This window comes from Epinephelus fuscoguttatus, linkage group LG2, assembly GCF_011397635.1.
Source record: "Epinephelus fuscoguttatus linkage group LG2, E.fuscoguttatus.final_Chr_v1".
NCBI lineage: Eukaryota > Metazoa > Chordata > Actinopteri > Perciformes > Serranidae > Epinephelus > Epinephelus fuscoguttatus.
The window spans coordinates 47,471,445-47,485,947 of NC_064753.1; the positions used below are offsets into that span (position 1 = coordinate 47,471,445).

General features: G+C 43.3%; 1 protein-coding gene across 2 annotated transcripts in view; it reads left to right on the plus strand.

Moving 5' to 3' along the window:
- adamtsl3 (ADAMTS-like 3) overlaps window positions 1-14,503 on the plus strand; it is a 315,217-nt gene continuing 300,714 nt past the window's right edge. For both annotated transcript variants that reach the window (XM_049561501.1, XM_049561507.1), the window contains exons 1-2: window positions 1-267; window positions 3,698-3,813. In XM_049561501.1, the coding sequence (XP_049417458.1) occupies window positions 3,754-3,813 (60 nt within the window). In that variant the 5' untranslated portion in view covers window positions 1-267; window positions 3,698-3,753. The remainder of the gene's footprint in view (window positions 268-3,697; window positions 3,814-14,503) is intronic.

A 14,503-nucleotide genomic window follows, 5' to 3' on the forward strand; every position in this document is an offset into this window, starting at 1 on the left:
GTTGAGTGTCAGGCAGGCAGACGGGCTGTGCGCCGCCCGGAGCCTGGAGACACTTTACCGGAGACAGAAAGTACCGGCGCGTCGGTCCCTGTGACACCTCACCGGACTCTCTCCGTCACTTTTTGGACGTGTGTGTGTTGGACTCGGGGCGTGGACACCGGGGACCGGGGCTCGTTGGATAACCGCACTGTTTTTGGATAATAACTGATGTTGCATCTCCATATGAGCGCATAGGGAGCGCAGGACCTCCCCCCGCCCCCCCACAAGGTAAGGTGTTTATTCCCCCCAAACAAACACACATCAGGCTGGAGGCGCCGCCGGTACCGGCTCCAGACTTTCAGTCACACCGGTCCGGTTGCTGACACATTGAGCCCGTGAGGTCTCGGTGCTGCTGATGAGCTGAACCTCAGAGTGGAAGCGACGCTTCACGGGTAGAAACTTAGAAAGTGGCTGTGATTTCTGCACACGCTGCATGGCATAGTTGGAGGAAAGGAAAGCTACATGGGAGCAGGAGGATCGCTCCCTGCAGCAGCTGTGGCACCACAGTGCTTTTGTCATGCAGGTGAATTTCCCTACAGTAAATATTCCTGCTGTGTAACACTGGAGCTTACAGTGAGTTTGACTCCGCCAGTGGGGTTGGTACCAGCAATTTGATTAATCCCATCAATGAGTCAGTGATAATTTAATCTATGAAAAAGTCGAAAAGTAATAAAAAAAAAAGTCCATCACAGATTTTCCAAAAGGATGTTGGATGTTTTTAAATAGTCCCAAACCTTAAAAAAAAAGATTCAGTTTACAGTCATTTGAAACAGAAAAGAAGCTTATTTCTATGTGGCTGTACCCACCCAATATGTGGTATTTTTCCATAGTTTGAATATCAGTCAGTTTTCTGTCTTTGTCTTGCAATAAAAAAATCATAAAGATATAGAAAGGCAGGATTACAAATGTGCCCCCGACACCCCTGGTTCACTGTGTGGTAATGAGTTAGTGGTCATTTTAATAAGTGAATTTGCCCAGCAATGCTGTAGGGCGGCACAATGGTGAAGTGGTTAGCATTAATACCTCATAGCAAGAGGGTTCGGTCCAAACTCAAGGGGACTCCAACTATGCAGAGTTTGCATGTTCTCCAGCTTCCTCCCACAGTCCAAAGACATGCAGGTTAATTGGTGACTCTTGATTGGCTGTGGTGGTTGAGTTGAGTAGTCGTCTGTCTCTGTGTGTCAGCTCTGTGATAGTCTGGTGACCTGTCCAGAAGAATGTACCCCGCCTCTCGGCCCCCCTACAACCCCCAACAGAATAAGCAGTCACAGAAAATGAATGAATGAATGAATGAATGCTGTATGAGATGATAAGGGTGAACTGAAGTAGCATTTTTATAATTATATAAAATCAAAGCCACGTCATGTAGCTAGAGGGCCCCGAGTTAAAACCTGTTTTTAAGGGGGGTTAAAGAAGTCATTCAGTGTTGCACTTCCATAAGATTGACTAACTTCAGGAAAAAAAACTATCAAACTATCAGTCAAACTAATTGCTGACTAATATGCTGGCATCAGTGATGGGCTCTGGATCGGCTAATGTCTTATCTGTCTGCTGTATTTTTCTGTTATGTTTGAAGATGTTCCTCCTCTCATGCTCCTGCCTGTTTTGGCGTCCCCCAGGGGTCTACTCTGGGTCCCCTTTTAATTACTATATGCTACCCCTGGACAAAACATGTAGACATAATGTTGATTTTCATTGCTACCTGGATGATACACAGCTATAAAGCCAATAAAGCTTCGTACCACCAATGTATACTTTACTGGGCTCTGCTTGCGGAAGTGAAGAATTGGATGTCCAAAATGTTCCTGCAGCAGAAATAATTTCAGTGACCCCGTCTGGCCCCAGCATGAGTAGCATTTACACTTGTGTCTAGTCTGGGTAAAATGGTGGAGTCCTGCTTTTTCCAACTAAGACATTTAACTCAGATCAGGTCATCAGTGTTTTTGCTTGACTATTGCACCACACTTTATTGTGGTATCAGCAGGTGAAACATCCAAAGACAGCAGCTGATACAAAATGCTGCTGCCAGGCTTCTAACACACACTTAAAAAAGCAAACACAGAACAGCAATCCTTGCTGCCCTTCACTGGTTACCTGTGAGGTTTAGAATTGATTTTAAGATATTACTGCTTGTTTGTAAAGCCTTGAATGGTCTGGCTCCTATCTACATCTGTGATATCTGTACATCGGTGTCTCTTGATCTGCTTCTATACTCTCTGTGTCCAAGGCGGCAGTATGTGTGGTGGGCAATATGAAAAGAAAGCACAGCATGTAGTTTGAGCAACTGTTTATATTGTACGTGATTGGCATTGTCTTTTTTTCTGACTTTACTGTAAAACACTGTAAAAAACTTTATTTTGAAAGGTGCTAACTGCAGTGGTGCAGTGGTTAGCATTGTTGCCTCACAGCAAGAGGGCTCATGGTTGGGGAGTTCGAATCCCAGGATGGGGGAGCCCTTCTAGGCCCGTTTCCACTGAAGAAGTTCCTGGTACTATTTGGGGGGCAGGAACTACTACAGGAACGTCCTCTCGCTCGGCCCTCTCAACCGCCGTGTCTCCACTGAGAGGGCGGAGTAGGAGGAAGGTTCCTGTAAAGTTACCGGGATCTGGATGTGACGTAATCGTTGCGCGACCATTTTGACCGGGGCGACGTAGGGGCATAGAGACGCCGTTAGCTGTTAGCCCTTAGCGGTGTCTGTAATACTCAGTAACTCAATAAATGGTCCGTGAATTTTTTTTTTTCCAGCGGCTGTCTTAGTTACAACATGATTGAGCTGACTGGAGTAGTTTCATCTTCTGTCAGCTGCAGCCACTGATGCTTTCTAGACATTGTGATTTCCCAAAACTGAATAAATACCACACACAGCAAAACAAAACTGCTTTGCTAGCTCAATCATGTTGTAACTAAGATATCCACTGGAAAAAATATTTTTTTTCACAGACTGTTTATTGAGTTACTGAAGCTATGAATGTGCTAACCCTCGTCTACTGAGTTTTAAAAATGCCGGCTATTTTGCCACTTTCTGTTGACGTCATATCCCGTCTTGAGTATATCCAATCAGCACCAAGTAATCCCCAAGCCCCAGCCAGGAGTTTTTAGGGGCCGTTCTGAGTACCTACTCTGAGTCAGGGACTTGTTTAGCCCCTGTAAAAGTTCCGGAACTCTGTCCTTCGGGGGTGATTCCTGCAGTGGAGACACACACCAATGGCCCCGGCCCCGTAAAATTACCCCGAAGTTCCTGCAGTGGAAACGGGCCTTCTGTGTGGAGTTTGCATGTTCTACCTGTGTCAGTGTGGGTTTCCTCCAGGTGTCAGCCCTGTGATAGTCTGGTAACCTGTCCAGGGTGAACCCCGCCTCTCACCCACTGTCAGCTGGGATAGGCTCCAGCCCCCCCACGACCCCTAACAGGATAAGCAGTTACGGAAAATGAGAGAATGAATATATAAATACAGTTATTGCTATTAATACATACACAATGTACAGAGTGGGGGATTGGGGCAGCTCAGTTTTGCCCTGGGGCCCACTCGTGGCTTAATCTGGCCCTGTCAACTACATGTTTCAGCATGGCTAACCAGACGTGATATAAGAGTTTGATCTAGTGTGGCGTCACAGTTAACAACTGCAGAAATGATTTGACTTGTCCACTTCCTCTCCACAGGTCGGGGCTCACCTAGCTGTAGAGGGACCCAGACCTGGGGAAATATCCGGACGAAGATGGAGTCATTTATCTTCTGGAGGGCTGTCCTCATTTTCCTCATGCTTCCCTGCATCCAGGTACTGAAAATGGATCGATGGATGAATGGAAAATAATTGGATATATGAATCCGGGAGCTGGATGTTTGTCTTTTGTATTACTGCCTGAATGACACATTGGGAACACCTTCCTGATGTGCAATTGTAGCCTCACAGTGAACTTCAAACAGAAGCGCCTTTATGTTTCTGTACAGTCAGTGTAGATTTTTGCTTTCACCACCTGCCTCACAGTCATGGTGGATCATCACATTCATCGGTGAATACAACGAGCACGAACCAATTAGAGAAACAATGTCAGGGTTCACAAACTGCACACCCAGCCTCTGACTTCTCAGTGCGGCTGCTGTCGGCTCCGTTTGCCTAATTTGATCTGACCCGTCCGAATCAAATTGTTTACACAGGTCAGAAGGCCGCAGGGCAGCGTGGAGATCCTGCCGGAGTCTGTGTATACATGTATGAGCTGTGGTGAATGTCACCTCTTTATATGAAGCAATACTGAGCGCAGGATGTTCTCTGGCAAATATAGCAGCTACTTAATCCCTGACAACAGGCTGCTGTGGACCTGGTGTTCTCCGTGATCAACTCAGCAAAGAGATCTTTATTTGGACCCCGTCTGTTTATAAAGCCACTGAAGCCTTTAGAGAAGCAGGAATATTTCTTCCATCTATTTTCAGGGGGGCTGGGACCTGAAGCCTTGCAGTGTTTACTATTGATCGCTTGCTATTGTGGTGAACTGGGAATTTAAATTTGAAGATTTGGACAGGTTGTTGACTCCTCATAAAGTGTCTACAGAGCCACACGGAATCCAAATGTCGAATAAAGTTTGTTTTTAAGGCGATTCACCGCCTGAGAGAATTAATGGGGTAAAGCCATACATTTAGAGTGCTGACACCAAATATTGGCCTGCAGAAGTCCATATTGATCAAACCCTTATTCACAGTGCTCTGTACCATCAGCAGCAGCTGCAGTAACACACACATACAAGAACAGTTAAGAGTCAATACATGAAAATGAAAAGATAAAGCAGTCACTAATTAGTAGGTCAAATCTGAGATTAACATTAATATTTAAAATGCAGATCAGCAGGATCAGAGAGTTCTGTGAGCACAGCTTTACATCACATAACTTACTGCTTTATTACTGCTGCATTGTGCTTTTCTAGTTTTTAAACCGTTGTATATTCATCATTACTGTAATACCTAAATATTTACAAGAGCCGCCATTTGTACAATTTCAGAATCTGTGACCACAGGCGTTGCCAGGTTATTCTGTTGGGACTTAAATGCCAAATGTTGAGTGTAGACCCAAAAAACTGGTTATGAGAGAATGTGTGTTAGTCTTTGTAACCTAACAGCCTTTCAAAATAAATGCAGGTCTCTAACTGTGTGTGCAGGGGTTGGGATGGTGGGTGGGGTCTGATGGTCAGTGCTGAGTGACTCAGGTTACAGCTACAAGAGCAGAGGAGAAATGACACAGCTCACAGATCCAGGTGGAAAAAAACAACTCAATGTTTTTGGATTTTTGCAAAAGAAAGAGGAGTAAAAAGTCATACAATACATTTCTCTTTATTGTGATTGTAGGTAGGCAGGCTGTAATTGTCTGATCCCACAGCATACTGTTAAATAAATGAATAAGTGAATGACTATTTTTATTTCCGTTATATACATCTGGAGAAACAAAGATTATTTCACACCAATTTTCCCACAGTCAGCAACCCCCAAGAAAGGCTGAAGCCCCGTGTTATTTTTGCCTATCCTATACCAATTAATAATTAAATACATTATACTCTAAATTAGAATCCATAATCATTTTACATTTTAAGGCTTTTTTGAAACTCAACAGGGAGCGACACATTTTCAACTCAGCGCTGAGTCCACTCCATAGTTTGACTTCCAAAACTGAAGCACATCTGTATTTTACATTAGTTCTCACTTGTTTCATAAATAAATGACTCTTTTAAATTATAATTTCCTTCTCTTATTTATTTATTTTTTCAAAATACAGACAAGGCGGCTTCTGTTAACAACTCGATACGATAACCAGCTTTATGTATCATGTTAAGAGCTCTTTTCTGAAGTTTAATTACAGGGTCTATATTTGTTTTATATGCATTTCCCCAAATTTCAGCACAGTAGGCATTACAAGTAAATTTAATTTCAATATTGCAGTGGTTGTCTTGTGGATAAATCAGATTTCATGTTGTATAACATAACGTTACTGTAAACAACTCATAATTTACTGTAGATGAGACAGACAGACAGACAGACAGACAGACAGCAGCAGATGATGGAGAGGTGAACAATGCATGCGGTGCACTGCATTAACTGTATCTAAACTTGAGTGTGTGTGTGTGTGATAGAAAGAAAACCCTTTTGATATTTTAATGTTAACATCAATACATTTAGCTGTTTTTCAGCTCTGGACAATAAATGTTTAAAGTTAACAGCTGGAGATTTTTTTGATGTTGTTGTATGCACTCGGGAACCTTGTTCCAAGTACATGTTTTAATAATTGACAAATTTAAATGTGCAGCCTGCTGTTGTCCACCTGCCAGATTTATTGTGAGTTGTATTTGTTAGTAATTAATATTGAGTAGAAACAGAATACTCCAGCAGACAACACATAGAGTGCAATCCTTTTAGTCTCATATGCCTATTCTGAGGTGTATCATTCGACTTGTTACTTGCTTCATTCCTGGCATATGGCATAAACGACATGTGACTCAAGTTCCTCGGGCAGAAAGTGCGCCGGCATACTGGCATAAACTAGGGCTGGGCGATATGGACAAAAATTCATTTCTCGGTATTTACAGGGGCTATTTATGGGCTACATGTTCGGCTGCAAGTCAAAGACATATCTAAGATGTCACGAGCACTTCTATAAAAACAGACTGTGATCAAAATAAAATGCAAAGACGGGGATTTTTCCCCTGTTTGAAAATATACAGCTGCACAACATGTACATGAAAAATTGTATATAAAAAAAAAGCAGGGCTGAATGTTACGTGTTTGCGCACAGCACTGGAGCTACAGAGGTTGAAAGTGTTGCAGCACAGGACACTAAACTATAACACGACTATAAAAGTATCAAGTAGTCCTAAATCCATTGTAGTTTGACACAATAAAAAATCTCTGTGGGCGGAGTTAAAAAGTTGTTTTCCACATCCTTTCAAATGAATCTAGTGCTGGAAAATGATTCAAATATTTTAATCTTATTTCTGCACAGAGCATCAACAGAGAGGCTGAGGGAGGGAGAGACATTTTTCCCCATTATATACGTCTTGTACATGAAACGTCTGTGTTGTTGCTGCATTTTTTAATCACATCATCATAGCAGGAATTAGCGAGCAGCTAGTAGCAAGAGGGAAACGCAAACCTGACAAAAGATGAGCAACTGGGGAGACAAGGAATTGCACGCCCTCCTTGTCCTCACAAACGAAGAGGCCATTAACCGTCAGATGACGGGGACGGTGAAGGATGGGCCGACTTATGAGAAAATCACCGCCTGACCAGCCGTAGCTTCCCTCCCACGACACTGTTTAAGTCACACGCTGAGCTACACGTTTTGTTACTTGCTCACGCCCCCCATTACCCCGAAAAAGGCACATTCTGTATAAACAAAATTAGGTAGGCGGCATTTTGCCTCACTCCCCGATTTTGTTTTTATACTGCCAATGCTGAAAAAAGACTGATTGGGCTTTCCTGCAAATTTGCACAACTCCTGTCTAAAAAGGGCTTGTGAGTGAGTGAGTGGGCCGAAGGGTGTGAGAGAGGAGAGATGGACATTGGCATGGCTTTTTGGAAAAACGGCGCTAAGCAACTTGACCCTATATTGATATAAACAATATTGTCTAAATCTCTATCTTGCTTGAAAATATATTGATATATCGCCCAGCCTGAGCATAAACCACTGCTGATTATGGTATTGCTGCCCTGTACCACATAAAAATGAAACACCCCACTTTTGTTCAACTGATGGGTGCCACTTTTCTCTATCTGCCCCATGTAAGAAGCTGTTACTGCTGTGATGAACTCTTCTTGTTGCTAAGCTAGTTTGCATATATTAGATGAAACTGCAGGTCCTACTCTGTCCTCGTGTTCTATATTTTAACCTTCACCAGCTGGTTCATTTTTAAACCAACTCCCCTACGTGATCCATGTCGATGTGAGCTGTACATGTCCGACCCTTCAGGGGGATATGAAGGGATAGAAGTTATCAGAATGAAAGCACAGCAGAGTGAAAGGGGACCAACAGGTGTTTCCACCGAGGCTTTCCAATTAGTCACACACACTACCCACACATGGGCCTCTGACCTGACTCTCTGCTACCTGCCAAACCTTATCACACACCTGGGGATAAGTCCACATCTGAGGAAGAAAGTATGACTTGTGCACTGTGTGTTGTGTGTTTATATGTGTGTGTGTAGCAGGTGTGCATTAGTCCCTAAAATCCATATCTGTGTGTGTTTGTTGGACTTGGCCAGGATGAAGCACAGTTCACTTTACACAATTTGACATGATAAAAGAAACGATTGTGCGGCTGTGTTCAGAGGAGTGAGTGTTTTTGTTTCTTTATTCTTTTAGCAATAATTGGATAAGATTGCAGCACACTTCTAAACATTGGATTTGACTCAACTCACCAGTTTTTCAGTGTTTTTGTAGGTCGGACACAGCCGGCAGAGACTCTGTAAGATGCCCACCATGGCAACAACAACAACAATGTGATAAGATAGGACAGACTTTTTGTACTGGCATGTCTCTGCATAAGCGAGAAAAAGCCCAGGCCCACAGTCCACCCCCACCCAGCCCAGTGTTCTACCTACAGGCATCCAGTCCTTGGATAGCAGGAAGATCTTAGGGCAAGGAGTGGAGGAGTGTGTCTCATGACAAACAACAGTTGGTGTTATCTCCACTCTCGGGCTCCTGCATGCCTGGCTTTGAGCATCAGATGATTTCATTCTGTCCATTCTGCCTTCCCCGGGAGTTCACTTTGGTCGTCATCCCCGCTGTGTGCATACCGCCACAGACAGATGCCGACACAGCATGGACAGAGCTGCGTGGTATTCTGCTCTGGCACTGGACCAGCTACCCGGACACTGCCCTTGTCGTGACTGGGGATTTTGGCAAGACAGACCATAAAAATGTCCAACCAGACTGGTGGGACTCTGGACAATTTTGTGTTCTCCATTCAGTGAGGGTTACAAGGCTAATTCTCTCCCACCATTTGGCAAGTCAGATTAATGCCGCCATCTTTATCAAGCCAGGGTATAAACAAATGTGGAAAATGGGAGTCTGTGGTGATGGACCAGGTCAGGCATTGGACTGCCCTATCTGAGTTATGTAGACCAGGATGTGAATCAGTTTTTATTTTCAGCAGCAAAATGTATCCAGTGAACTGAAATGCAATTGATTATATTATTCTAGTAGGCTGCCTAAATTTTAATTTGTATTTGTAATATTAATAATTTATATAATGAAAAAATCAACACTTGGCCCTGTGTGATGATACAGTAGTCGATTTTCCAGCTGTATGTGACACTTGCAGAACATCATAATGATGTCACAGAAGCTCATGAAGTGTAACTGATTGGTACATTGGTGATGTCAGTGTCACCGGCGCATGCTGGTCCTAGGTAAAAAAACGTGGCAAATCGAGTCCATCTGGCTGTGTCAGAAAATGGATCAACATTGGACATGAGGGTCCTGTGAGACAGAGTCTGGGTTGTCCTGAGGTGAATTCACAAGTTGTTTTATTTGTTCTAGATCTTTACAACAATTCATTGAAAGAACAAAGCAGACCTTCCTTATTGCACGATCCAAACCTTCATCAAAACTTGACAATATCAGCGTGTATGTTGTTAACTTGGAGGTTGCTGTTTCCCATAGCGAAGGGGATTTTGAGAACAGTAAGACACAGACAGCTGAAGAGGGGGAGAATGCTGGCTTACAGCCACAGCCGACGTCCGATGAGTCAAACTATGGAAGTAGTGAAAAGCTTCATGACAACTCCAGCAGATGATATAGTCCCTAAGGTGACCGCACAGTCATTTCCAAGGCGGAAACCGTGGGTTGATGGATCCCTCCATTCTACTCTGGTGACTGTGCTCCTGATTGTGGCTCAGGAGTTGCTGTTGGAGATAGGAAAAAAGACAAGACGGCTTCCTACAGGCTGAGATGTGCGGTCAAAGTCGCTGAGCAGAGTCAATTCTAAATATTACTATTATTATTAATACACACAACCCTTTTAACAAAGCTTGCAGTGTATGCCACCCCAGAATTTCACTACACAAACAGAGAAATATTAGTGCGTAAAAACAAAATCCTTGAATCTTGAATCATGTCTTGAGAGGCTGAATTTACAAACTCAATTGATAGAGACAATGGAAAGAGAGAATATTCATGTAGGATCATTTCTGCCTGATGACTGTGTCAGCACTTATCCCAATTAATTTGTCCTCTTGCTGACTGTGTCTCCAGTCCTGCTGATTATTACTTCGCAGCTCCTGCACCATCTGCGTCTTTGTCTCATTTAAATTGTGAATCATTTAAAAAACACTGACACGGTCGAGTCTCCAAAGCCCTATAAAAAGGTTTCACAGAGTGTGGTCACATGACGGCGTAAACCCTGCTGCTGACAGTATCTGAGTGCACAGCTGCAGTGTTGTGAAGAGTAAACTTTGACTGATCTATGAGGTCCTCAGATGCTGGGTTCCTAATAAAGAGGCAGTAAATGACATGCAGTCATTGGAATTTCATCCACAGTGCAGAACATGTTTTTGCTTTTAAATTTTGGAGTCAGTCTGCTCACGTGAAAAATATTTTATGTGATCACATCATTTTTTAAATGATTCTGATGATGTGGATCTTTGCTCGTAGAAAAAGTCGACTGTTGTGGTAAAAACTCGACATCCCATTTAGGTCGTTGTCCCAGTCAGATCCATGGGAGGAGGGGTGGATGGCATTGGTGGCTATTGTTATCAGCTGCAGTGTCTTTTTTTGTTAGTGACAGTGGGTATCACCAAAGTAAGACATTTTCCTTTGAATGTAAATATTGTGTTGGCACTGTCTTCATCATCCCTTGAGGGTCCAGTGTGTAGAATTTGGGGGGATTTAGTGCCATCTAGTGGTGACGAGTTCAGATTACAACCAGCTGAAACTTCTCCAGGTTAGAATTCCTTCAATGGTCATTGCTCAGGAGGTTTTCACCAGGAGCCTGATTATATGCAGAGGTCTCTTTGTCCCCTTCAAAACAAACCAGGTCATTAAAACTGGTAAAAACACTGAATAAAGCAGTTTAACGTCATAAATCAGTGTTTCTCCAACGCTGTTTGGCACCTTGCAGAATGTGTGCTCTCCTATTATCTCCGATAACATAATTTGTGCTCACCTTACTTGTGATCCAGACATTCAGGAAGTTTTTTGCCATGAGCTGAATTATCTGCAGATGTCTCACCTCTCCAAAACAAATAGATCAGATGTTTTAAATCGGTCAGAACACTGAATAAAGTTGTATCACGTAAAAAAAAAAAAGCGTTTCTCTGATGCTGATTTGGCAATCATGGTTACATGTAAACATGTCAGTATGTGAGTGCAGAGAAGTGAGAATGAGTTAAACTGGAGGTGTATCAAGCTTGTGTCTGTATACTTCAGCAGTCACACAGTAACTACGCCCTCTATTATCACAGGACAAGCTGCTGTTTTTTATCCTGTTGCTGCCTGTTGTTACTTATGACATACAGGTCCAGTAGTGGTTTCAGCTAATAATTATCATCGTCAGTTATTTCTTTGTGACATCAGATAATAAAAATAAAAATAAAAACATGACCTGCTGTCATTTCAGCATTTGATTTCCCCGTGTGGCTCCGTGTGGTACCGATGACGCAGGATGACATCATCAAAAAGGTCCAAAGAATGAGTTACCTGTCGGTCTCAATTGTGAACACACACACACATTAAACAGCAGTAAAAAGCAACAGTGGGATGAAAAATGAACCACACTACAATTAAGGAAGCAGCCTAGGACTCCAAACTAGGGCTGGGCAATAAATCAAAGTAACTGAAACCTACACTGTAACTGACTAATTGACCCAATTTCAGTCATTTCGATATTTTGCACAACCAGTAAGATTTTTTTTCTGAGTGTTCATTTAATAAGACGAGTCAGCAAGCTGTTTAAAGCAGTGTAATTAATTATGTGCGTCCAATCAAGCTCAGATGAAGTGACTCCGATGTTTCCAAAATGTCAGGTCAGCAACCTGCTCATAAAGGTCAGCAAAACTAAGCAGATGATAGTGGTATTTAGGAAGACGCAGGAAAGAAACTACGCCCGTCTTAATGTCAGCGGGTCCTTGTGGAGAGGGTGGACAGCTTCAGGTACCTGGTGTCCACCTCACTGTGGGCCTGACCTGGGTGCTGCATACTGACTCAGTGGAGAGAAAGGCAAGGCACAGACTGTTTCACCTGAGACACTTGAGGAAATTCCAAGTATCCTCTAAAGCCTCCTACAGACTGTGATATTTTAGCAGTCTTATAAGTTTGTGCAACACGGATCTGATAAACTTGGGTAGGACATCAAGTTTGATGTATGCAGACTGTACGATGACAGCGCTTACTGAATCACAGGCTACGACATACGAAACAATACCTTCCCATACTCAGTGTGCAAAGATGCGGCACGGGTTACTACTTCTCCAACTGTGATTCACAACATAGAGGGGCACATTATTAAATATGCCTAAGTTTTGTGGGCACTATATACTGTGGTGTGTGTGTGTGTTTGCTAGCTGCTAGGTTGCTCACCTGGCAGCTGCAACTCAGCCGCCTTTTCCTTCCATGCTTCATCCTTCTATGCGTGATCATGGTCAGGGCTGGAGGACACATCATACAGGCAAGGCTCCTGCTGCCACAACTTTACAAGGTTTTCCTCTTTACTGGAATTCCACACATTTCTTTTAGTGTGTTTTGCCTCCATGGTGAGCTGCTATTCGTCTGTTTGTTTGGATTCAGTGACCATCATTTTAGAGTCACGACCAAAGATATCGCCATGTTTCTTTCACAGTGGTCATGGTTTGTATAGGACGCCAAAAATCACACAGAACAGTGTGGAGCTTTCATTTTGAAGTGCTGTTTCCTGCTGTAGAGTGAGTGACTAACGGACAGATGCTTGACAGAGACAGTAAACTACTAGCTCAATGACATGGCCAAACAAAAGTTTGGCGCTGAATGCATCAAACTACATGAACCTTGAACTGATGACTAGAAATCTGGACCCCGTGGCTGCACCAGTTGGGAACCACTGATCTAAAATACTAAGGAATTTCTACTACTGCTCCATCGAGAGCATCCTGACTGAGAACATCACTACCTGGAGCAGAAACAGCACTGAACAGGACCAAGGACACTGCAAAGAGTGGTTCATTCAGCTGAACACACTATAGATGCTGCTCTACCCTGCATAAAGGAGAGTCAGGCAGGAAGGCCAGGAGAATCATTAAGATTCCAGCCACACACAGATAACGGCCTTTCCCCCCTGATGAGGTTGGGAAGAAGGTACCGGATACACCAGGTCAGCACTGACAGTCTCAGGAAGACCTCCTACCCCCAGGCCATAAGGATCCAAAATGGGGTCAGGACTGAACAGCATTACATTTCACTGGAATCGTATCTTATGATTTCATGTGACAAATAAATTGATTTGATTTGAAACGCAGCTGTGGGCAATTGAAGATAAGAAAACTGATAAAGAAGAAACAATGCCAAGTTGGTGGTGTGGATAAAAGATAAATGACAATACTGTCAAAAATAGCAGAGCGGCGCAGCTGCTTCTGAAGCAATCAGTCGGTGTGTTTGGTGAGTGTGCGGCAGAGAGCCGGGGTGTCTGAGCCCTCAGAGGCAGGTGTGCTGACTGTCGGAGCGAAGTCAAACTATGACTGTAACAGTGAACATTCAGTGAGAGCTACAGTTTGACGGAAAATAAATGCTCCTCAGGAACAAGTTGAAGAGATTTGTTTACCAGCAGCTGTGTATAGTGACAGTGGTAAGGCCTGGAGTTAACAACTTTGCCCTGGAGCTGTAATGGAGTCTTCCCTGTGCTTCTGAAAAACAGTCTGGAGGCTGTAGCAAATCATTTCAGATGCAGTAGTCAGCACTCCATACCCTAAAACATCCAGCTAATGGAATGCGATACCAGAAGCCATCAGTCTGTTTTATTTATTTATTTTTATGCGAGTATCATAGTCTGATGTGTCTTGAAGATTTAATAGTAGAGCCTATTTTTTTTGATATAGGCTTAAATGGCAGCGTGTGTGTGTGGACATGGGTGCGATTGCTATGTAGCGCCCCCTTTGGCAAGTATCACAGCTTCTAAACACTTTCTGTGTCCAGCTCAGAGTCTTTCAGTTCTTGTTTGGAGGATTTTCACCCGTTCTTCCTGCAGAAGGCTTCTAGCTCTGTGAGAGTCTTCAGTCGTCTTCATGCCCTGCTCTTTGAGCTCTATCCACAGATGTTTAATGATGTTTAGGTCGGGGGACTGTGAGGGCCACAGCCAAACCTTCAGCTGGCTCCTCTTGAGGTCGTCCATTGTGAATTTGAAGGTGTGTTTAGGATCATTGTCCTGTTGTAGAAGCCATCCTCTCTTCATCCTCAGCTTGTTTACAGATGCTGTGATGTTTGCTCCCAGAATTAATCCATTCTTCCCTGTACCTGTGAAATGT